The 24,529-nt window shown below is 36.6% G+C and overlaps 2 protein-coding genes across 2 annotated transcripts in view; one reads left to right on the forward strand and one right to left on the reverse strand.

Annotated features, from left to right (window-relative positions):
- Positions 1–1,699: 1,699 nt before the first annotated feature.
- On the forward strand, positions 1,700–3,364 carry LOC311292604 (complement C1q-like protein 2). The gene is made up of 4 exons (XM_084412317.1): positions 1,700–1,952; positions 2,220–2,303; positions 2,636–2,755; positions 2,838–3,364. Exons 1-4 carry the CDS (start codon positions 1,784–1,786, stop codon positions 3,119–3,121), a joined length of 657 nt encoding a protein of 218 aa, XP_084268443.1. The 5' UTR covers positions 1,700–1,783; the 3' UTR covers positions 3,122–3,364.
- A 5,864-nt stretch (positions 3,365–9,228) lies between these two features.
- Positions 9,229–24,529, reverse strand: part of tep1 (telomerase-associated protein 1) — a 30,536-nt gene continuing 15,235 nt past the window's right edge. Inside the window, exons 25-55 of the mRNA XM_084412319.1 lie at positions 24,359–24,500; positions 23,529–23,708; positions 23,336–23,428; positions 23,094–23,226; positions 22,299–22,458; positions 22,084–22,217; positions 19,057–19,145; positions 18,857–18,971; positions 18,717–18,761; positions 18,356–18,563; positions 17,967–18,087; positions 17,747–17,871; positions 17,552–17,651; positions 17,314–17,469; positions 17,015–17,227; positions 16,877–16,933; positions 16,147–16,288; positions 15,706–15,936; positions 15,254–15,411; positions 15,053–15,160; positions 14,853–14,957; positions 14,636–14,765; positions 14,445–14,530; positions 13,777–13,912; positions 13,440–13,570; positions 13,208–13,329; positions 11,461–11,598; positions 11,217–11,316; positions 10,762–11,131; positions 10,207–10,289; positions 9,229–10,109 (exon numbers count right to left, since the gene is read on the reverse strand). Of these exons, the coding sequence (XP_084268445.1) occupies positions 9,768–10,109; positions 10,207–10,289; positions 10,762–11,131; positions 11,217–11,316; positions 11,461–11,598; positions 13,208–13,329; positions 13,440–13,570; positions 13,777–13,912; positions 14,445–14,530; positions 14,636–14,765; positions 14,853–14,957; positions 15,053–15,160; positions 15,254–15,411; positions 15,706–15,936; positions 16,147–16,288; positions 16,877–16,933; positions 17,015–17,227; positions 17,314–17,469; positions 17,552–17,651; positions 17,747–17,871; positions 17,967–18,087; positions 18,356–18,563; positions 18,717–18,761; positions 18,857–18,971; positions 19,057–19,145; positions 22,084–22,217; positions 22,299–22,458; positions 23,094–23,226; positions 23,336–23,428; positions 23,529–23,708; positions 24,359–24,500 (4,453 nt within the window). The 3' untranslated portion in view covers positions 9,229–9,767. The remainder of the gene's footprint in view (positions 10,110–10,206; positions 10,290–10,761; positions 11,132–11,216; positions 11,317–11,460; positions 11,599–13,207; positions 13,330–13,439; positions 13,571–13,776; positions 13,913–14,444; positions 14,531–14,635; positions 14,766–14,852; positions 14,958–15,052; positions 15,161–15,253; positions 15,412–15,705; positions 15,937–16,146; positions 16,289–16,876; positions 16,934–17,014; positions 17,228–17,313; positions 17,470–17,551; positions 17,652–17,746; positions 17,872–17,966; positions 18,088–18,355; positions 18,564–18,716; positions 18,762–18,856; positions 18,972–19,056; positions 19,146–22,083; positions 22,218–22,298; positions 22,459–23,093; positions 23,227–23,335; positions 23,429–23,528; positions 23,709–24,358; positions 24,501–24,529) is intronic.

The following is a 24,529-nucleotide window of genomic DNA, read 5'->3' on the forward strand; positions in this document are numbered from 1 at the left end:
CAAAGAGTTTTGCAGAAATTAAGAAAATGTTTAGTCAGGGTTTTGATTACGATTGGCAAGATAAACAACAACTTGACTGGCTACAAACAAAGAAAGAAACTGAAAAATGTTAGCCTCGTATTGCTTACGGTGATTACAAAAAGCAAGTAAATTAAATGATGGGTCAGGGATCATTTCCTTGGACAGGTGTGACTAAAGTTAAACACAAACTTTATGAAAACCCCTTAGACAATGTTGAGTGATTTTCTATACAGCTTAAGAAAATGAATGTGCTGCCAATAATAATGATGAAGATTATGATTTGGCTATTGTGATTGAATCCGCCACTGGTGGGCTGTCAGAAGAATACAGAGAACTGCTTATCAGTGGCTATGTTTACATTCCTGATTGGGACACAATGCTTCAAGGGTGTGCAGTAAGTTGTCTCCACCATAATACAGGGCTGATGGCTCCAGTTACAGATGTAGCAGTACACTGAATGGACAGTTGTGATAACTAAATTCACTGAGAATAATCTCAGCACTGAGATTTTGCTGATTTGGAGATGTTTAATGGATTTTAGTGATTAAATACTGCTGTCATTAACTTGTCTCTCTGTGTTAACACTAGGCAACCTGATGGCTCTGGTGACTCTTGAGTGTGCCTTCCCTAAGCTCCAGAAAACAACTGATTATGTTGAAGAAAACCATCAAAGATTCTGTTATGGGGAAGAGCGGTTACCAGTGTGCACGAGGTGATTTCTCAACGACAGGTGAGATCCTCTTTGGCCAGACAGAGGGCAACCTAAGGCAGGGGATCACAGCCGCCACTGGGCATCTCCTGATGGGAGGTGTTTTATGTGAGATGGGCATGAGAGTAGAGCAGATGACTGTGAGGCCAGCAGCATCATTATATCATTAATGGGGGATGAGCTGTGAGAAGTTACGGCAGTCTGACCCAGAAATGTGAGTTCCTCCATACCACTCACCAGAAACCACATTCCTTGGATGGCTATGCCAGGGGAAAACACCCTGATGGAGATTATAGATAAAGAGCTAATGGGAATGGGCTTTCAAGAACCAGCTGAGACCATGAGGTGATTGTCATTATTTGTTGTGGAGACAATAACAAAACTTCTTAATTTATATCAGGACCATGATGTTGGTTGCCTCATGGGCAAGAATTTTTATTTTTTTATATAAGTGTTGATTTTGAACTAATATGTCTATAACTCCTGAAGGTCGTTAGACAAAGATGAAGACCGCTTTTGTAGATTCAAGAAAAAGTCTGGAATTGAAGCTGTTATATATTTATTGTATTTTATAGTTTTCACATGATTTTTTATTTTATTCATTGGTTTGTTAAATACACACAGCATTACTGTGCTATTACTGTATTATGTTTAATACAGTTTCTCTTCAGTTAAAAACAAATGTATATTGTCCACTCAAGTGGACATCTGAAAATCTAAAATATGTGTAAAATATATAACCAATGACTGTGGTTAGTATAATTCATGCATGAAAGGGTAAAACATGATCAAACAAAATAATGTACAGTGGTTACTTACTACCACCTTTACAAGTTTTTAAGTTGCCATTTTGTATTGATTTGGGGAAATATAATCCAGCATTATCACAGTGTGTTTGTCACTCTGGAAATTCCATGGCATACACCAATTATTGCTTCAAAATGCAGTCCAAAGTCCCTTGGTCTGTTTAAACAATTACGCAAGTTGTGGTCTTTAAGACAAGTAATTGTTATTCAGTTAGAACATCACTAGTAACAGACAGAACAATAAATAATGTTGATTTTTATAACCGTTTTAATGCTTAATGTGTGGGCTATACCAGCAGATGATATATTTTTACCAAACATAAATATCCTTGAAGAACTGGGAAAGATGAAGATCATGGAAACAAGGCTGGAATCTATGGAGAAGGAAATGGAGCAACTAAGAACAGAAAACACAGGTAATGTGACACTGCTTACAAATGTGAAGAACATTGACAAATATAAAACTAGTTTCCATCAAAAACCCTTCTAATTAAAAAGTAAATTAGGTGGGTTTATATAACTTATTAAACAAAATGGTAGGTAATAAAGGGTAGGTAATAAAAGATAGTTTCATCAGTGACAAATCTCACATATTTAGGCTAAAACAAGTTCAAGGCTTCAATTGATCAGAAATGTTTTATGTAAAAAAATGAATGTTTATTGATCAATGATTATTATTTTAGCTCAATGTAAGGAACTGGACACATTGCGTGAAACAACAAATGACGTAAAGACCAAAATGGATGATCTAATAAAACAAAATGAAGGTAATATAACTATAAATTACAATTTTGTCTATTAAATATTATACAAGACTCATACATGTTTTAGCATTAGCAAATAATTGCAGGGCTGCTGAACCAGAAAATTCTATAGCCAGAAAAATTTATATATTTAAATGTTGAATACATTTATTTCTCAATGTTGAATTTTGTGATTTATATTCATCTTTTTTCATTTAAGCTTTGTAATCGTAAGGTAATGCAGTTTATAAAGAATCTCAGTTGTATACTTTCTTTATCGTAGGTAAACCTTAAAAATGAATGTAATTAAATCCTTTTTTAATGATGCAACCTAATTTACATATTTTATGTCTTAGTTTCAAAAGTGGCTTTCTCAGTTTCTCTGTCGTCCTCTAATGGGCCGCACAGCAGTTTACACACCCTGCTTTACAAACACATCTTCCTCAATACTGGAGATGCTTATGATGCAAATACAGGTACAGTAAATCACTTCATATACTGTGAATGTGAATTCTTTTCAAAATCCTGATTGATTTATGAAATATTTGTCTGATACAGGAATCTTTACAGCACCCATGAAGGGAGTGTATGTATTCATGCTTTTCTCTAAGGCCCATGGAAGTTCAGATAAAGCGGTTGTCGCAGGCTTGTTTAAGAATGGCCAGCATGAAATTTCTACTTATGCACGTCAAAGCGGTGGTTTCATCGGCTCTTCAAATGGAGTTTCTCTGCTGCTGGAAAAGGGGGATAAAATATATGTAAATCTCTATCCTGGATATTGGATTTTTGACAATGAACACCATCACAGCACCTTTAGTGGACATCTGCTATTCCCCATGTGATCGGAACCTACATAGAACATCTTTGGACATCAAGACTGTAATCAAGATGTTCCATTCACATTATTTATTTCTGTATGTAAGACTAAGAGTGAATGAATGTGATAAAATTTTCAGTAAATTTGATACTAACTTGTACTTCAAATGTATCGGTGCCTATAAAGCAAGTATTGTTAAAAGGCCCTATTTGACTCACATGTGTGTCAATGTGTCAAATGTAATCCATAAAAGAATTTGATAAAAATAGCCAACTTTGAGTGTCACGTTATTTCATAATCTAATGCTCGTTAACTGTTTTCTGGAGTCTTCTATTCTCTCAAGTGAAGTGACGTGATGTGCAGGACAAGTAACCCATACTCAAAATTTCTCCTCTGCATTTAAACCATCCAAGTTAGTGCACACACATTAGCAGCAGTGAGTAGTGAACACACAGCCATTTATTGTGGCGGCCAGGGAACAATTGGGGTGCCTCGCTCAAGGGCACCTCAGTCGTTTCCTGCAGGTATTGACAATAAAATCTGCAAACTTTGGGTTACAAGTCTGACTCTCTAACCATTAATGCAAGAGCAGAACAATATGGAAAAGAAGGATTGGGCAAAATGCTTAAATAAATAAATAAAGCACAATATATAAATGGGTAAATCTTCAAAGTGAGTCCAATTTAAAAAAAGTGCACACCCCGATTTACAAACACATCTTCCTCAATACTGGAGATGCTTATGATGCAAATACAGGTACAGTAAATCACTTTACTGCGAATGTGACTATTTTACAAACCTTTAAAATTAAATGGATTGGAGTCTGATACAGGAAGTACCCATGAAGGGAGTGTATGTATTCAGGCTTTTCTCTATAAGGCCTGGAGGTTGATATAAAACGATTTCCACAGGCCTGTTTAGGAATGGCCAACATGAAATTTCTACATTTGCACAACAAGATTATGGTTTTATTGGCTCTTCAAATGGAGTTTAGCTGCTGTTGGAAAAGGCGAGTGAAATATATGTATTGGATTTTTGACAATTGAACACCATCACAGCACTTTTAATGGACATCTGCTTTTCCCTGTGATCAAAACATACCCAAGGTTCACTCACAAGCATTTCTGTATATCAGAAGGCTTTAATCACAAAATAACGTTCAATGCCATATTATTGCCTTCTTGATTTGGATATTAAATTTGAGCATCAATGCAAATTTCTAACAATGTTAAAAGGACCTAGATTATGCTTTGGAGTCATTGATCTAACATGAATAAAGAGACTAGAATTAGATTATTAGAATGTATTAGTATGATTAGAAATATAATGAAAGCATTATCCAATAGAAATTATAGCAGACCAATATGGAAAAGAAGGATTATGAAAAATAATGGGGGAAAAGGGCACAAAATAGTTTAACGGTTCCCACTTTTTCATTTTAGCTTACAGTGGATGCCAAAATAAATATTGCCTCAAAATGTAGTTCTTGTAATCCAAAGTCATTTGGACAGTTTAAACTACTGAGCAAAAGATGTTGATATGAAAGATGTGTGATTACAAATTTAAAAATATGTTTAAGATCTGCTGATCCTAGGCTACATCCTGATATAACATCACATGAAAAACTAAGGTGAACTTTACTGATTAGATTAAATAGAGTTTCCAGTGTGGGGGTTTTGTCAGTCTTTGATCTTCCTACTGAGAGTCAAACTATGTATAAATGTTCACATATCTCTAGTTCCTGTGACATGCAGGTGGCTGCTTAAACCATTTGGGGGTAGGCTACTATTAGCTCAGTCAGGGGTTATTTCCTGTATAGTCTTTAGATGCTTTTGTTTCAGTGGTCACTTCTAGGCTGTGTGTAAGGTAAACACCTTTAAGGACTGCCCACTGAATGCACATGATATAGCCTATTCAAATTATATTATATTAAATTAGCCTATATTATATTAAAAAAATTATATCACTGCATACATTAGCCTATATCAAGATTAATGTTTTAAATATAACATTTTATGTAGAAATATTAAATTATTGGAAAAATGAAATAGGCTATGAAAGTAGGCCTACCCCCGCCAGTAGGTGGTGGCAAATTATAGAGTTGAATCCTTAAAATTAACAGATTCGTTTAAAATGATTACCGGTAGTCATTTAACTCATCAACGACTGTATTTAGGCCTATAGCCTGCTTGAATCATTTACTCATCTGAGGAACAAAACACTGATGCTCGGAGAAGCAGCGGTTCTGCTGCCTCTTTTCCACCACCGTAGGGCCGAACGTTACGGTTCCAGTTGTATTTCCACTTGAGCTTGGCTGTGCGCTATTTGAGTGGCGTAAACACAAATTAATAATACAATTAAAAGACATTTCTGATCATCCTCCGACAGGCCTCCTCCACTGTTGGTCACAGCTAAGTCTGCTGCTGGTTATGTGGTGGATTGTTTTTAACTCTTTTGTTTTGTCAATGGAACCTACCACTGGACATTGTCTTAGAACATTATAAACATGAGACTTCAATTCACGAAACACCAAAAAGTCAACATAATATAAAAACTATAGTTTTAAGTTGTCTCTATATATATATATATATATATATATATATATATATATATATATATATATATATATATATTTGTTTTTTTTATTGCCATTTTGTATTGATTTGGGAAAATATAATCCAGCATTATCACAATGTTTTGTCAGCTGTCACCCAAATTCCATGACATACACCAATTATTGCTTCAAAATGTAGTTTTTGCAGTCCAGAGTCTGTTTAAACAGTTACGCAAGTTGTGGTTTTTAAGAGAATGTTATTCAGGTGATACATCACTTGGTCTAATAGACAGAACAACAAATGAGTCATTCCATGAAACCGGTACGATTTGGATTTTTTACTTATGTATTACTTTTCTGAACACCCCACAACATTAATTACATATTTAACTTCCAGAAAAACATATTTTCCCACCTCAGACATCAAATCCCTATTATTATTGGTAATTATTTTGAGATATGGGCACTATTAGTCTTCAACCCCGTTTTGGACACTATATGGGAGCTCTCTGAATATGATTATAAAATATATTTGTAATGAAATCAACATTTTCCTATTAATCAGATGTCCCTCACACTAATTCAGTAATTGTAAATGTAAAATGTACATATAATTTTACACTTATGCTATACTAAAGCCTAAAATGGGCACTTTTTGTGACAGCAACCTCATCATTTTTGATCAAAGATGAGGCTTAACTTCAGAATTTAAACTAAAATCAGTATTCTTATGATTGCCCTGAACATTTCAGACTAAGTTCAACAAACATTAAATTACTTATTCATAAACTTAAAAAAAAATTATTAATAAAAATGTAGGTGTGACAGTGGTTGAGACTAGGGTTACAGGGTTGAAGTAGGTAACGGGGTTGAAGAGACAAATACAGCTTAACATATACATAGTTGTTTTTTACTCAATTTCACTGTAAGACTTTATATAAGCACTGTATTTCATTATGTAACCAAGAAAAACAACAGATATAAACTGCAATTGCAACTTAGTTTTAACCCGACTGCAGGAAAAACAACCAATAATTTAGAATGCATTAGAACACTATAAACTGACTAAATAGGTCATCGCAAATAAAACGTATTACTTGTGTGCTTTTTTGATGTGTGTTTGTGTGTTTTTTTTGTTTTTTTTTTGCACGTGCGCGCGCTTCGTGGCAAAAGAGTAACGGGGTTGAGATTTTTTGCTCGAAAATAGCCACTGCTCTACATGTAGTGAATAACAGGAGAGCACATGACATGCGTGGTATTAAGAAATCATGTATATAGTTGAATTAACAAAGATAATTTTCACAAGTAATAGAATTATATCTTTATTTTATGTAACAGGTTTGAGTCGTTGAGCTCGACAACCACAATATCACAATTCTAAATATGTTATAGTTATAAAAGAAGGTGGTAACTTGCCTGTGTCTACACACAATGTTGTTCAGAAGACTTCTATGATGTTACTTCCTGTTATTGATGATAAATGATGCGCCGGTGCGTTTGTCGACCCCAGAGGATTTACTTAGCCTAACCATAAATTGTGATTAAAATATAGCTATATGATCACTCACCTCAAGACGCCGCTGCGGTGGTGGAGTCCATGCAGTTTGGCACTGCGTCGCTTTTCAGCTCGAGCTGTTCGGAGAAGCCCATTTCCACCTCTAATGCGATCCTGACCACTGTATTAAATACAGATACATCTACGCTAACTTGAAGCTATCCTAACTGATGCAATACTATGCTACTAACTAACAATGCTTCTAACAATACTACACTAACAACTATGCTAATTAACTACCTAGGCTACACGAAATAATCTAAATAACTATATAAATGTTATGCTAAAATACTCTATCCTGATCGTTTTCAACACTCGCAATTCCAACTCCTGACACGCTACAGTGGTTTTGACGAAACATGATGGTTTTTATACTGCCAAGGGCGTGGTGAGCTGGAACCTGCTTACGTCACGTACCACCGCAAACATCCAATAGGAAAATTCAACTGCAGTAGCCACCGTTCAACCTGAAGAGGGCAGCACTCAGATGTTTTTACACCATATATCGTAGAATTAAAACACTTTATACCCAAATGTCAAAAAAGTTACTTGAATCAATGAACAGCACTAATAAAGCCCCATTCTTTCATATCATTAACTACAAAAAGTTGGTTTAGGGTTTAGTTACCCTTTAAGGCCCTCACCTATACACCAATTATTGCTTCAAAATGCAGTCCAAAGTCCCTTGGTCTGTTTAAACAATTACGCAAGTTGTGGTCTTTAAGAAGAGTGAATGTTCTCAGTTAGAACATCACTAGTAACAGACAAAACAATAAATCATGTTGATTTTTATAACAGTTTTAATGCTTAATGTGTGGGCTATACCAGCAGATGATTTATTTGTACCAAACATAAATATCTTTGAAGAACTGGGAAAGATGAAGATCATGGAAACAAGGCTAGAATCTATGGAGAAGGAAATGGAGCGACTAAGAAAAGAAAACACAGGTAATGTGACACTGCTTACAAATGTGAAGAACATTGACAAATATAAAACTAGTTTCCATCAAAAAGTGTCAAAAGTTTGGAAATATTAAAAAAAAAATTATGTTTTTGAAAAAAGTCTCTTAAGCTCGCCACGGCTGTATTTATTTGATGTAAAATACAGTAAAAACAGTAATATTGTGAAATATTATTACACTTTAAATTGTTTTCGCTTTAAATAGAATTTAAAATGTAATATATTTCTGTGATATCAAAGCTGAATTTTCAGCATCATTACTCCAGTCTTCAGTGTCACATGATCCTTCAGAAATCATTCTAATATGCTGATTTTGTGCTCAATTATCATCAACTAGTATTGGTGCTCAAATATTAATAATGGTTCTTATTTTTATTAATGATAAAAAACATTTTTGCATGCTTAATATTTTTGTGGAAACAGTGATTCATTTTTGTCTGGATTCTTTGATGAATAAAAAAGTAAAAAGAACAGCAACGAGCATAGAAATCATTTGTAGCAATATACATGTCTCTTTTGATCAATTGAATGCGTCCTTGCTGAATAAAAGTATTATTATTATTATTATTATTATTTCATATATTACTTATCCCAAACCTTATCATGGTTTGCCATCACAGAACAACAGAAAACATACTATTTTAAATTGTAAAAATATTTTACAATATTACTGTTTTTACTGTATTTTTGATCAAATAAATACAGCCTTGGTGAGCAGAAAAAACATTTAAAAAATCTAAACCTTGAACTGTAGTGTAAATATAATGAAATAATTTGTAATCTAATGTACAAATCTATGTTTTAGCTCCTAAAGTGGCTTTCTCAGCCTCTCTGTTGACCTCTTTTGGACCACAAAGCGTTGGACCCTTTAATGATTTATACACCCTGATTTACAAAAACATCTTCCTCAACACTGGAAACGCCTATGATGCAAATACAGGTGAATAAATTCATATAGTTAGTGTTAATATCTCTCTGTAATTTTTTATAATGCTCTCATTTGAATGTATCTAATTAACCTTTGTTCGATACAGGAATCTTCACAGCACCTGTGAGGGGAGTGTACGCATTCAGGGTTTTCTCAAAAGCGTTCGGAGATCCACTGAAAGCCGTTACCGCAGGCCTGTTTAAAAATGACCAGCATATCATTTCTACACATGGACACCAAACAGATGGTTTTATCAGTACTTCAAATGGAGTCTCTCTGCTGCTAGAAGAAGGGGATAAAGTAAAAGTAAATCTCTATCCTGGCCAATGGATTTTTGACAATGGAGAACACCATCACAGCACATTCAGTGGACATCTGCTTTTCCCCATGTGATCTTGCAGATAGTTTATTCACCCAAAAAGCTTTTCATACATAAAGGATGTACAATCCTTAAAAAAAAATAATAATTTTTACTGAATATAACTAAATATTAAATCAAGTGGTTGTCATTTTCACATAATAAAAACAAAGCAAATATTCTTCATATCATGACTTCGTTTAAGGCAATAGTATCATTAGTGCAAAATGCTCCATGCATGTGAAGTAAATGAAAATTAGCAGAATGCAACATTACAACTGATTAAAGATTACGAACGTACAGACTATGAGGATTTCAACCTTTCCAGGACAGGAAGTACAGTTGACCCTGCGTATCTCCGCAAACAAATTCCTTGGGGTCACGGGGGTTCACCTCCAGCACCTTGACAGGGCCTCCACACACAAACATGCCAACCTGTGAAAGGCAGAAAATGAGTGGGAAACAGAAATTAAATGGAATATACACTGGTGGAAGTGATTGCAAATCCACTCTTTCAATATAAGAAAAAAATAAAAGAAATAATAAAAATACCTGTTTCTTAGTGTGTTTGTCCCATAGTTTGACGGATCTGTCATAAGATGCTGAGATGATGAGGCTCTCTGTAAGCCGCAGTACGCTCACTTTGTCTGTGTGTGCCTATAGAGACCAGTCAACAGCCACCCAATTTATCAGCAACCCATGCCTTCATGACTTATGATCATTATATCTATCAGGAAAGCTAAAGGATACTTGCCGGTTTTCTTTCAGTCCAGGAGGAAATATTAGGAGGCTGGTTGAACCATATGTTCCCTTTATAATCACCACACACAATAAAGTCTGAAAAAAAAAAAACACGATTTGAAAACAACAAAATCAATCATCAAATCATTTATCAGTCATGAACAGTTCACATAATGACCACTAAAAAGGTCAATGGGTCATGGGCATGTAAGATTTTTTTTGTTGTTAAAATACATTCTCTTAACCCAGTTTATTGTTCATTAAGTACTATTTGTATGGCATTCATGGGTTTATTTTCCCCAAAATTGTAAACATTGAGCCTCCCTGGCACTATCAAAAAGATGAGCGCGGTCCGCTCAGATCTGTCAGTCTCTGTCTAGGTTATAATGTTTACTTTGATGTGTCCAGTGTAAACAACCTCAAACTGTTATGAATATGGTTAATAGTCATTTATTCTAACAATAAAAGAGAGAAATGGACTTGAACAGATAGCTCTCTTCACAGTTTACTGACTTTCTGACAAATTGATTCATTTGTGCTATATTTTAAAGTGTAAGAACAAGTGTACCATTTTGCATTGCTGCAGCTGTGATCCAGGAGCTAATCTGCCCAGCCTTCCGGTTTGCAATTCGCAGCTGTTCAATCTGTTCCTTGCTGGGTTTCTCCTGCTGCTGTTCCTCCTCCTGCTGCTGCTTCTCCTGCTGCTGTTCCTCCTCCTGCTGCTGCTTCTCCTGCTGCTGTTCCTCCTCCTGCTGCTGCTTCTCCTGCTGCTGTTCCTCCTCCTGCTGCTGTTCCTCCTCCTGCTCCTGCTGCTGCTGCTCCTCCTGTTGCTCCATACTCTCCCACATATTCTCCTCCTGCTCCAATTCATCAGGCGTCTTACCCACCGCGTCGTAACAAAACTTTAAGTCGTAAAGTCGATTTGGATTTACAGACAACTGAAAGACAGACCGTTTCAGATCATTTAGTTTTAAGACAGTGTTTACAATGTCGGTGTCACATGATAATGATAGATGAACTTACAAGCAATCCAATGTACAGTACACTCTTTTTCTGTCCCAACAGCCAAAAGCTCTTGTTATCATTTGGCACCATGCCAATAGGACGTACATCGTTTATCCAGCTACAACAAAACACGCACTTTTTATTATCCAATGAAGTAATGTTATCATTCACTGTGCATGTGCCACCTTGCACCGAAAAAAGGCTTAACAGAAGAGTGTAGGACATCTTTTCTATGTGTAAAAATGAAGTGGTGTTTATTTACGAATGAGTTTGTTTGGTCGATGAGCTAGTAGAGATCACATCGACGACTGATCCATTCCCACATACTCCAATCAGACTGCCACAGTAGAACAAAGAGCTCACAGGAATCTCCACTTTGTATGAAGACATCTTATCGAGTCTGGAAGAAAATAAAATGTTGGCCATGTGATCCATGTAATCATGTGATTCCTTATAACAAGATGACTCCTGCACTAAGCATTGTTAAATAGGCAATGAGAAAGGACATGTGACCGAAATGTTTGCCACTTTTTTCATTAATCTTGCAATTGTGTTTTAAAAAAAAAAAAAAATTGTTCGAGTGTGCAGGCTTTTTTGCAGTGCTTTCCTATTTACAAAATAAAATCCACACATAAAATTGTGTGAAATTGACAAACATTAATATAGCTACAGACACCCACTCAGGGGTGAAGCAATCATTATATCATCCTTTATAAGAGCTTGGTTTTCTTTAGCCACAGTGTGTTTTATGTTTATTGAACATAAAATGACACTGGCTGATATAATAACCAATAAAATCGCAGAAAATAAAATCTGTACTATTTAATAAATTAAAAACAAAACACTAAAATAGACAATATTATTATGAAATAACAAATATTATTATGCCTGTAATCACACTGCTGAATTCAAGAGCAAATTGCGTTTTTAAAGGGATACTCCACTTTTTTCGGAAATATGCTCATTTTACAACTCCCCCAGAGTTAAACAGTTGAGTTTTACCGTTTTAGAATCCATTCAGCCGAACTCCGGGTCTGACGGTACCACTTTTAGCATAGCTTAGCATAGATCATTGATTCAGACGAGTCCAGTAGCATTTCTTTCAAAATGACCAAAGAGTTTCAATATTTTTCCTATTTAAAACTTGACTCTTCTGTAGTTAAACCGTGTACTAAGTGTACCTCGACGGAAAATGAAAAGTTGCGATTTTCTAAGCCTATATGGCTAGGAACTACTCTCATTCCGGCGTAATAATCAAGGAACTGTGCGGCCGTACCATGGGTGCAGCAGGCGTAGTGATATGACGCAGCGCCTAAAAATAGTCCCCAGCTCGGTAACTTCTTCCAACGTGACCGGGACTAAGTTTGTCTAACCTATTAGACCTATTTTCAGGCGCTGCGTCATATCACTACGCCTGCTGCACCCATGGTACGGCCGCACAGTTCCTTGATTATTACGCCGGAATGAGAGTAGTTCCTAGCCATATAGGCTTAGAAAATCGCAACTTTTCATTTTCCGTCGGTCTTAGTACACGGTTTAACTACAGAAGAGTCAAGTTTTAAATAGGAAAAATATTGAAACTCTTTGGTCATTTTGAAAGAAATGCTACTGGACTCGTCTGAATCAATGATCTGTGCTAAGCTATGCTAAAAGTGGTACCGTCAGACCCGGAGTTCGGCTGAATGGATTCTAAAACGGTAAAACTCAACTGTTTAACTCTGGGGGAGTTGTAAAATGAGCATATTTCCGAAAAAAGTGGAGTATCCCTTTAAGACTGACATGAAGATGTATTTAGAGTAACCAATGCAAAAAATCTTCAGTGGTCTTACGTTGACAAATCTTTTGTCAAATTGTTTACCCTCTTCTCACCACCCCCTTGTAAAAACTGGCTTTGCCTGAATCACGTGATTGACATGTTCTTGGTTCAAAATGGCACATTTCTCTGAAAGGCAACAAGTTTGCAAAACTGAAATTGAAATATGAAAGTGAGGAGGAATAAAAGTTGATACCTCACAAAGCACTTCTTAGTGTCTCTCTCCAGTTTCCAGACAGATACAGAGCAGTCGCTGCAACCCACAGCTAGCTGATCCTCTGGCATACCGGTTACTGCACATAAGCCGCCATCACTGACCTTAGTGCAACACACACACAGCCGTTCATTCAGAAATTTCCAACCGAAAGAAGGTAAAGTTATTTTTACTAACTGATCAACAATAAATTCAGTTCCCAACCCATGATTACCTTCTTCCAGTAAACCACTGAATTCTGATGCCATATCTCCAATCTTCCTGTCTCATAACCACAGACCATGAGGTCATCAGTATCAAGGAAGCACACAGCTCTGACACTGCCTTTCTGGCAAGGAGGAGCGTCTGTGGATGATTGTATATAAAAAAAGTTATGTTATTAATGCCAATCAAATTATATATTTGGATGTACAGCTGTAGTTTTTTTGCAATTGCAATGTTGTTACCGCTTTTCACATCAGTTTAGATTCTGCTTTTGTTCACAAACAAAATGTTCTGAGGATTTGTGTGACAGTTTAGTCGAGTTAATTGGGAATGACCATTTTGCGTACCCATTGCCGTGGTGACACTCCATGACCTGAGGGAACGATCCACAGAGACAGTGAGAAACTCCGGCAGTCCTGCCTCTTTGCACACTAAAGCTTGGATTTCTGCACTATGACCATGCAGAGTATTATGATGATGTACCTATGAAAATGTAATTTTAGTGAATAAATTAGCAATGCACTGATATAAAAATCTGACCGATGCAGATAAGATGGGAGTTATTATCATTTTATGGCCAATAACAACAAATGGCCAATATTAAAATTGTATACCATTTTATCAAAACAAAGTAAAAATAAAACACTAAACTAAAACCAGTTGTTTTAAATACTAGAAGTTAATTTAGGCACCACACCATTATACATAATGAAAATGACTTTTTATTTTGAGATTTGCTAAAGATTACATTTATCATTGTTATTAAATTATTAAATTTGAGCGCTTTTAATAGCTGCAAAGATCTAAATTTACGTAAATATAGGGGAAATGATTTTATAATCAAATATACAGTATCAACTGATCAACAATACGGTAGCGATATATTATGCATTCCTAGAATTAATCTCTGGGAATTATTTAAAATATCTGATTTGCAATTCATTTTATTTAAATAAAATATAAATAAATGATTAATGAAAAATCATTACAGAATACAGAAGTGAGAGTTGGTTACCTGCAGTGGATGCCAGAGTTTAACAGTTCCATCTTCTGATGCTGAAGCTACCAATAAGTCTTCTGGTTTTAAACTCTCTCCCAGATCTGTATGCAACAAATGGTTTTTCTAAGAAGGTTTGCTTAAGCAAGATACACTATTTAGATATCAAGCTTCTGTTTGTGTGTAAATTTGTGTATTAGTCACAGTACCTGGCTGAGAGACAACAGTGCAGTGATTGAGACGGGACTTGTGGGCCTGGATCCTGGTTACTTGTATACCTGATTCCCACTTCCAAACCATCAGCAGTCCATCTGTAGAGCCTGCCATTACATGATCCTCCTAAAGTCATTGAAAATGACATAAATGTCAACAGGTTCCACTTATTGTGTATTTTTGTGACCTTGCTTTAAGGTGCAACTGCCTTACCCAACAGCACAATGTGCTCAAAGATGAACTAGACAGGATCTCTCTCAGCAAACTTCCAGTCTGGATATCCCACATCCGCAGCTTACAGTCACTGGAGCAGCTAAGCTGAGGTGTAAGAGAAGTTTTGCATTTGGTTACAGACACACAGAGTCAGATGTTATTGAAATGAACTAATTGCCCTTTTCAAATGGCTTTCTTACCACTGCAGTTGATGTCCAGGCACATCCCGTAATCCAGTCTCCATGGCAATGGGAAAAAGACTGGGAAAGAACTGGAGGGGAGGAGTTTACATTCCATATCATCAAAGCCTATTGGAAGAGATTATGATAAAATATCTTGTGAGAGAGATAGTGTATTTTCTTCCATTTTTTCCAGTGATAGATGTGGAGTGGACCAAGTACCTGATCTTTCCCTCCTGACAGCAACTCTTTCTCATTAGGACTGAAAGCAAGGCATGTGACCCCTCCATTGTGACCTCTCAGAATACACATCACCTTAGGGTCGATCCAGGGCTTAGAAGTCAATTCACTCTTCAACCACAGAGCAATAGTGAAGTCATCTAAAACAAAATTACATTTTTCAATAAAATAACATTTTAAAACATGAAATAAATAAAATGTAAATGTCTAAAAATGGCAACCTATAATGTGCAGTATGAAATGGATATTCATTCTGAGATTAACTAAAGACTACATTTTAGTGTTATTAAAATTATTAGTGCTTTTAAAGAATAACTTTAAATGAGTGTTAGAAAAGATAATCTAAATGTAAAAATAGGTTGAAACGAGCATGCAAAAATTAAATATCCAGTATGGACCAAAATCAATCGACAAAATGTTTTGTGTTTACTGACCAGATGCAGATGCCACACAAGTGGAGATTTGAGCCAAAGCGAGAATAGCTCCCTTTTGCACGCCAAAAGATCCTACTGACACAAGGCTTTCCGAATTTTCTCCTTGCCTTTCCCAGACTCTGAGACGATGGTCCATGCTCCCAGACAGCAGCAGCTCTGTTCCTCCTCCCTCCATCCACATGAGGCAGAGCATGGACACCTGCAGCTCCTCACTGGCCCAGACCTTCTCTCCTACAGCACAGAGCATTTTGGGATGGGTTCTACTTCTGGTTACTCACAGTCCTCTCCATTATTATTAAGTGTGGATTGTTTTTTGCACTTTATTTCGTTCATGTTATGACTTTTGAGAACAAGTGAGATTGAGAAGCAGTTTGAATATATGAGCTCCAAGTATTTCTGGATAAGTACGTTTGTAAATGCTGGATGCAAATGTTTATGTACCTGACTTCAAATTGAACATTTTGATACCATCTCCATGGTAACCTACAGAAGCGTACCCATTGGCCACAGCCACACACAGAGCATTAGCTTCATCTTCATTTCCACTTCTGGTGCGCTTTTGTTGCTGCTGCAATACTGTTACCTGCAAATGATGATTAATTAATATCATCCTTATAGGCACTCAAAAAAACATTTTCATTTCCTGAAGGAAATATCCATGCTTCCAATGCGGCAAATGAATAGTGTTGATGTTTCAGGAAAGCTTAAGCTCTGGTTCAGCATATATGAAACACATCAGAGCTGCTTCGCTGTGCATGAAAATCAAAGCCTTTGCAGTGTAAAGAGTGCTACAGTTGGTTTATTAGATGTGAAATACATATTATAAGTAGAAAATATAACCCAAAAACATGACATGATTAAGTTGATTACATTCATCAGTATTTGCACACACAAAAAAAATACAAAAAATAAAATAGTGTGATTTAATATTTGAATTATCTTCATAGGCCCCTAAATTAGAATATTAAATTCACACAAAATTAAAAAGTTAAATTAACAGGCCTAAACATCATTTAAACATTCAGGTATGCAAGGGCAGAAAAAGTTTGTTTGGAGTCTGTACATCAAGCAGTTCAGGCTGAATTCATTGCTGAATTTAATACCTATTATACTATTTATACTGCTTACACTACTTATAAGTAGCAATTCTAATTTAAGAACATGAAAGTACCTTTTTCTCTCCCAGTACAGCGACAGATCGCCCAAGACCACCGGACCACACATTAACCTGGACAACAAAAAATACCTCAATATGATGGAGTGTTTTAGGATGCCTGTTAGAGTGCAAAATATAGTCCATAGTCCTCACCACACTGTCATGTCCAGCGCTCAGCAAAAGGTTTCCTCCCTGCAGGAAGTTCAGTGACTGCGTGGAGCCGCGGTGAGCATGATAACTGCCCACACAAGCAGCTGCAGCCACTGACCAGAGCCGCACTTCTCCTGACAGACAGCCTGAGCACAATATGGAGGAGCAGGGAGAGAAAGACAGACTCCGCACTGAACTCTGATGACCTAACAGAGTCTGAAAAAGAGAAAGCATTGGGAGGGAAATTAAGTTAAGTTTTAATATATCAGGCATAGCAACATATCTTTGGAGTCGTTCCTCACCGTAACGTTTTTCTGTTCAAGCCAGTTCCACAAACGAACAGCTCCATCCCAGCAGCCCACTGCCAAGAGCTGGCCCTCAAGGTCAAAGTTCACACAGTTCAGGGGGGAGGGATTCATGAGAGAGGCCACCTCTGTGCTCTTCTGCGCTGACCACACCTGAGTACAGCCAAATAAATAATGATTATTTCAGAATAGTACACCTATTTCAGATTTTAAATGATTTTTTCCTTGGTTTTACCTTCAAGTTTAGGTCTAATGAAACGGTAGCAAAGAGTTTTCTGTCTGGACTGACATCACATCCTGTGATCTTGTTGGAGTGGGCATTCATGTGGGCAGTTCTTAAAGTGACAGCGAAAAAAAATAAACCGAAGATGACAAAGCTGTGCAAAATTTTCTATGTAAATTGTACATTTGAGCCAGAAAAACGAATTACCTGCAACCACTCGCAACATCCCACACCTCCACCTGCCCATCAAACGAGGTTGTTGCCAAAAGCTCCTCCCCAAGGAAAATACATCCAGAGATGCCATCACCACTGCTCATCAATGACTTCACTTCCTGTTTGAAAAAATAATTATAGTATTTTAAATACTTTAAAATTAAAATTTTAAAATTATAGTAGATGTATGTTTAAATACGTTTTGAACTAATACCTGTCCAGTCTCTGTATGCAGAAATTGAAGTGTTCCCTCTACGGTTCCCACTGCCACAAGTTTTCCATCAGGACTCACCACCACACAACTTGGCTCAGAGTGGAAGGTGGAAACCAGCTCACTGAGCAGAAGAAAAAATTAACATACATAGAAAAATTCTAGATAAACAACCTTTGCACATAGTGGTGTCCAGGAAGTCTGAAACAACATTATTAATTGAAATCTAATTCTAAATCTAAATTCTAAACCTGAAAACAAAAAAAAAGGTTTTAGGATTTTCTTGTGTGTATAACACTTATATATAAGTGTATAACTGTGGGTCAGCCAGAATTAATCTGAAATTCTGAATCTGAGAATAATATGCTATTAATCAGACACCATATTATTACCTGACTACTTTTTGTGCTGCATCTGTCAAGTTTAGCCATTTTACAGCATGCACCCCTCCATTTCTTGTCATGCTTTCAGCCCACAAGTGTGCAGAGCTGTCACATGGTTCATTAAGAGCTGTTTGTACGAAGAGAGCGGGCCATTGAGAGAGGAGGAGGCTGTGGCGCTTCAGAAAACTGAGACAGTCTTTAAAATCCTTCAGGTTATCTGAAAAAACACACAAATTTGGTATAGGTTTACCGCGAAAAATATAATTTATAGTTTCAGTACATATTAAGATCATGAATTCATTTTAAGATCTTTTTAAATGTCAGTGTTGTTGGGTTTTCATAAACATACAATAATATAAAAGTTAATTACCTGTTGATTTTTTGGATTGCAGATGATCGGTCCCATATTTTTGGTCTAAATGGATAAAATGAAAAACAATCAATATGAGAACCTGTGAACTAAACAGGAAAAAAGAAAAATACAGTACTGAAAAACATCAGGCACTTTACCGAACAAAATGTAGGTCTCCAGAAGTTGGTGAAGCAGTCCATACCGCACATTAGCATAGAGAAAGTAGTAACTCGATAGCAGAAAACGCAAAGGCTCACATTGATTACCACCCATCTGATCAGAGAGAGAGAATAGACATCTCTTATGAGTTTAGTAACTGAAGCTGAAAGGTTGAAGAAGAGAGTAGAGGGATACTGACCAGGTGGGCAGGGAGATGAGACAGAATATCAGCATCAGAGTGAAGAAATGTGTCCTTCCCCTCGGGATTTGACCGCACCCAAAGGTGAGCTGTGAAAAAAAAAGTTATTTAGAAATAAATATATAAAAACCCATTCACTACGGTTCAAAAGTCTGTTTCTGAAAGAAGTCTCTTATGGTCAACCAAGGCTGCACTTATTTGATCAAAAATACAGTAAAACAATAATATTGTGAAATATTATTACAATTTAAAAGAAATGCATTCTATTTTAATATATTTTAAAATAGCTGCTGTTCTCATTGCTTAACCGTTTCATTCCATGATATGGTTTCATTTTCCACTGTGGGGCTGATACAAAGCTCTTTGGAATGTAATACATAACTGTCATAGAGGATGATCAGATATTTCTTTTAATTGTATTATTAACTTGCATTAAATTCGCTCAAATAGTGTGCTTGCCCAGCTACAGAGAAAATGGCAACAGACAAGTGACCAATCCTGAGTGGCGACGTCACTACACACATTCTACCAGCACGGTTCAGGACGGTTAGCGAACCGTGCTGAGAATTCCAGGCCGAGAACGGTTTGTAATCGTGCCATGCCGAACCAAGCTCAACTGAAAATATAACTGGAACGGTTATAAAAAAAGCTAATGTAAATTATTCCTCTTATGGCAATTACTCCAGTCTTCAGTGTCACATGATCCTTCAGAAAAATCATTCTAATATGCTGATTTAGTGCTCAATTAAGATTTCTTTTTTCATTGCAAAAGTAGAAAACCGTTGTACTGCTCAATATTTTTGTGGAAAACATGATGCTTTATTTTTCATGATTCTTTAATGAATACAAAGTTGAAAAGAACACCATTTATGAAAATATAATCTATAAACAAAACAAAAAATCTTCTGCAACAACACAAGAGTCATTACTGTCACTTTAATTTAATGCATTCTTGCTGCATAAAATAATTAATTTCTTTTCAAAAAAACCTTACTGCTCCCAAACTGTAGTGTACGGTGGCCAAGAGAGCTCAACGTGCTGCAACTAAAGAAAACACATGCAAATAGAAAAACACCCGCAAATTAAGAAAACATCTTCACAACACATGTGTGCTTCAAATACTCACAACACAACCAAATACAGAAACGCACTGCAAATAGCACAGAACACAACAGAAATGTTTCCAGGGGACCCCGATAAGTGACGAACCCGTCTGGGACATGCATTCCTATGCCCTACTCCCTTCAAAGGGCAAAGCTCTTGAAATGGGGACTTTGGAGTGAGCAGGACACTTGTGTGCCATTATGTAGCCGTTTAGAACCCACTTGGTGAAGTGAAGTAACGAAAGACAACGTAATTACCTTATTATTTCCACCTGGGATGTTCCCATGACAACGCAGCACGGGTGTCCGTCAGCTGAATAGCTGTTATTATCAGAAATATCTTATTATTGCTGTTAACATAACTGTTGCAAATAAATATACATTTTATACAAAAAAAGGTTTTAAAATATGCGTTATACATCTGTGTGTGAGTGTCTCAACTTTAAAACATGCCTTCTCATCTTTGGACCCTGCATTACCTAACATTTCTTATGAAACATAAAATGTGTACAATGTAGCTGATGTATAGATTAATATCTTACCCTCGTGTTCTTTTTCTCTTTTTTTTCAACTCATTGTTAAAGCTGCATTCAGTAACTTTTTTGGGTTAAAAATGATCCCAAATAAATTTTTGAGCAAGTACATAACCAGCCAGTGTTCAAAACTATCGCTTGCCATAGCTCGATTCAAAGCGGTAAGCTTGTAATAATGTTTTTAATTCGGGTGGAACTGGTGGATTTCCATGGGAAATTCAAGCATGTCTTTGCGTCATTACGTCACATCTGTACACATAAAGAAGGAGCCTCGGCTAGTAGGCTATATTGCGAGTGAGGATGTTGGAGGCAGAGATTTATAGCCTTTTCTCACAGCACTTAATTAAACTTATTAATTTGATGGCAGATCCAGAAAGGTTCAAACGACAATCACCAGTGACAACTGGAGATTCACCCGTTGTAAAACGCGAAAGACTTCGGATTTCGGAGTGGCTACAGAAAAAAAGAGACTGCAACCGGGCCCATGCGAAAACAAGGATAAATATTGGAAGGGCATTAAATGTAGTCACGCAATGCTGATGTTGTTAACATTAACAATTTGAGAACAAAGTATAATTTGCACGATTTGCCATGATATGATAAGCGATCGTTAGATTTAATCAGCGCAATTTACTGCAATGCTTTTTTTCCCTTAGTTGGTCAGAACAAAAGTGGATGTTACTTGTTCAGACGACATTTTCCGGTGAAAATTCTTATGTTGGTCATACTTCCAAAAAGTAGAATCTGTGATTCCGAATGCCAGTATCCACACCGGCATTGTGACTGACAGCCGCACATTCTCCTCAAAACATTGGATTCATCCGTGCTGTGCCGTGCCGAGGCACAACCCACGTAAAGTTGATAATTCCGCGAATAACTGCAATTGCAAATTTCGAACGGAGATGGCGACAAAGAGGAAAAACTATGGACTGCAGCTTTAACTATTTTCTCATTTGTATTCTGATGACACTGAACATATTAATACATTTTGTAAATTGTATACAAAGTTATGTGTCATAAACATGTCATCTCTGTGTGTTTTGCAAAAAAAAATAAAAAAAAATAAAAAGTAGCCTTTGAGCTAGAAGCATGTCCCAGCCGGGTTCACCACTTATTGGGGTCCCCTGGAAACATGGTCTGTGCTATTTGCAGTGCGTTTCTGTATTTGGTTTTGTTGTGAACTTTTGCAGCGCATTTCTGTATTTGGTTGTGTTGTGAGTATTTGGAGCACACATGTGTTGTAAAACTAATGAAGAAGTTTTCTTAATTTTCGGGTGTTTTTTCTTTTTGCATGCGTTTTCTTCAGTTGCAGCGCATTGAGCTCTCTCGGCCACCGTAGTAGTATATAAAACACATCAAATGTATCACAATTTGCATGCATCCTGTTTTACCTGCAATTATCAGATGACTTCTGGTTCTACTCTCCTCAGTAGACAGGTACAGATGTTCAAATGCTGACCTCACCTCTGGATGGGTCAAAGTCAGGAGGTCATCTGACCCCTGACCGTGAGACTGTCCAATTATACTGGCGATACAACAAGAATAAATCATTCATTGTATAAAACAGAAGCTATTTCCTATGTCCACACATTTCACTGTGCTGTACCTGTGCAAAGATTGTGCCAGCTGAGAGAATATTGCCATGGGCACACGGCTCTGTGGATGCCTTGCTATATGGAGAATTTCCTGCCATGACACCAGCCCTCCTCTGGAGTTTAAGTCATTGCACATGTTCAGTATAGTGTAAAGATCACTCTCACGCATCCCTGTGGAAAAAAACAGATTAGTGATGAGAAATACTTATTTTCGATATATCTACATAAAAATGATAATGTTATTTAAATCATTAAACTATTTAAATTAATTAAAAAAAGAAACAACATACAATAAAACTTCTAACAACATTACAATAAAAACTATATAAGATCTTAATATGGGATACAGTTTAAAATTAAGCTTTAGCCTAATGTTTAATTTTTAATAGAATCTCTAAAATTGTGTGGTGCAATTTTAAAAAGGTGCAACCAATGACATTTTTTAATAAAACTGATACACGTCCAATTTGTGATATCAATTGGGCCACAGATCTTTGTTTGGAATAAAACAATAAGTAAAACCAGTACCATGGTATGACCCTGAATTTTTGGACAAGGCAATATCATGCTTTCTAGATATGTACCATGCAATGAGATATGAATCATTCAATGCCATATTAATATTACGATTTGATACTAATCACTGTACCATGTACAAGGGCTGGACAATTTAATTTGAGCTTGTCCCCTGTGGAGACAACCTTAAAGAAATAAAAATGTGTAAAACAAGGTTAAATTAAGATAACGTATAACAGTTCTTGCAGAAGTGCACTTCACTAAGTCAGCAATAAATAAATGTCTTGTACCGGTGGAGCTGACGGCAAGAGTGGCTAATGCCCATCCCAGTCCTGCTCTGCAATATTCAGTCTCCAGCCTCAGCAGACTGTGCTGCACCAGCTCACCAAGGGACTGAGGAAGAGACTGGAGGCTGTCCTTCATCTAAATGACAAATTTCATCATCAACATTACATTCAACTTTACATTTCTTAAGCGAAATAACATTATGTGGATCACTATAAAAATAAAAAATTTTTTTACAATAATTCACCTTCTCAAAGGAGGCATAATTCCTGAGCTCCTCACAGGCCAAATGGAGGTAGAGTGGACTCACAGACCCTTTCTTCATCAGCAGTGTCTGAAGCTACAGGGGGACACAACAATAAAGTCACTAGTTAAGCAAAAACAGTTCTCAATATTTCCTTATAGTACTCCAACAGCCAGAGAGCAAAAGGGAAGTTCACCTGGTTATTGAAAGCAGAATCGCTCAGTTTCTTTCCAAATCCAACAAGCTGCTTCTGCACAATCTCCTTCCTGTCAGGTAAAGATAACTGCCCCAGTGGAAATGACACGGCACCTTTCCTTTTGCTAATAGTGTTTTGTAGGGATGATTCTGAAGTAACACTCAGGACCAAACAGACACCCTGAGAGGACAGTGAACACAGTAATTGGTTGATGAGAAGGTTCCATCATTTTTTTTTAAATACACTTATTTAAAGTGTTAGTTCCCCCCAAAATCAAAATTCGGTTTTCATTTACTCACCCTCATGTTGTTCCAAACCCCTAAGACTTTTGTTCATCTTCGAGACACGAATGAAGATATTTTTAATGAAATCTGAGAGATTTCTCTCCCTCCACTGAAAGTCCATTCAGTCTAAAGAATTCTTTGAAATTCTCCATTCTTTGAAAGTTTATTCACATATAAACATTGACTGGCAAGCATGCTTGAGCTTCCGTTTATCATATTTGCGTGCTCTATGTACATCCGCTGATCAATGTTTATATGTGAATAAAAGCCTAAATTAAATGTTCATCATATAAAGCAATTGTGTGTTTTTGAAGACATGGATTAAACTGCTCGATTTATACGGACTTGTTTTATGATCTCTTTATTATCGTTTTAAAGCATCAGAGTTTTGGGTGAACAAACTTTCAATGGAGGGACAGAAATCTCTCAGATTTCATAAAAAATATCTTCACCTTTGTTTTGAAGATGAACGAAAGTCTTATAGGTTTGGAACAACATTTTTTGGGGCAAACTACCCCTTCAAGTGTGAACGTTTCTCTCTCTTACCTTAGGGATGTGTTGCGGTATCCATTCTGACACCCTTTGACCACGACCGTCATGGACACGGTCCGCCCCATCAACAAGCAAGGCCAGTGGCTTCTCTTTGTTCAGGTCCTTCAAGTTCAACTGGAACTCAGACAACAAGTCCCTGTAATGCAACGAGAGAATAATTATGAA

Source organism: Rutilus rutilus, assembly GCF_951802725.1.
Source record: "Rutilus rutilus genome assembly, chromosome: 6".
Classification (NCBI taxonomy): domain Eukaryota; kingdom Metazoa; phylum Chordata; class Actinopteri; order Cypriniformes; family Leuciscidae; genus Rutilus; species Rutilus rutilus.

Excerpts from the sequence above, each read along its gene's own strand:
- LOC311292604 (XM_084412317.1), top strand. The coding sequence starts at position 1,784 with ATGTTGATTTTTATAACCGTTTTAATGCTTAATGTGTGGGCTATACCA. Across the intron at positions 1,953-2,219 it reads ACTAAGAACAGAAAACACAG|CTCAATGTAAGGAACTGGAC; the intron begins GTAATGTGACAC and ends TTATTATTTTAG. Across the intron at positions 2,756-2,837 it reads TGCTTATGATGCAAATACAG|GAATCTTTACAGCACCCATG; the intron begins GTACAGTAAATC and ends TGTCTGATACAG.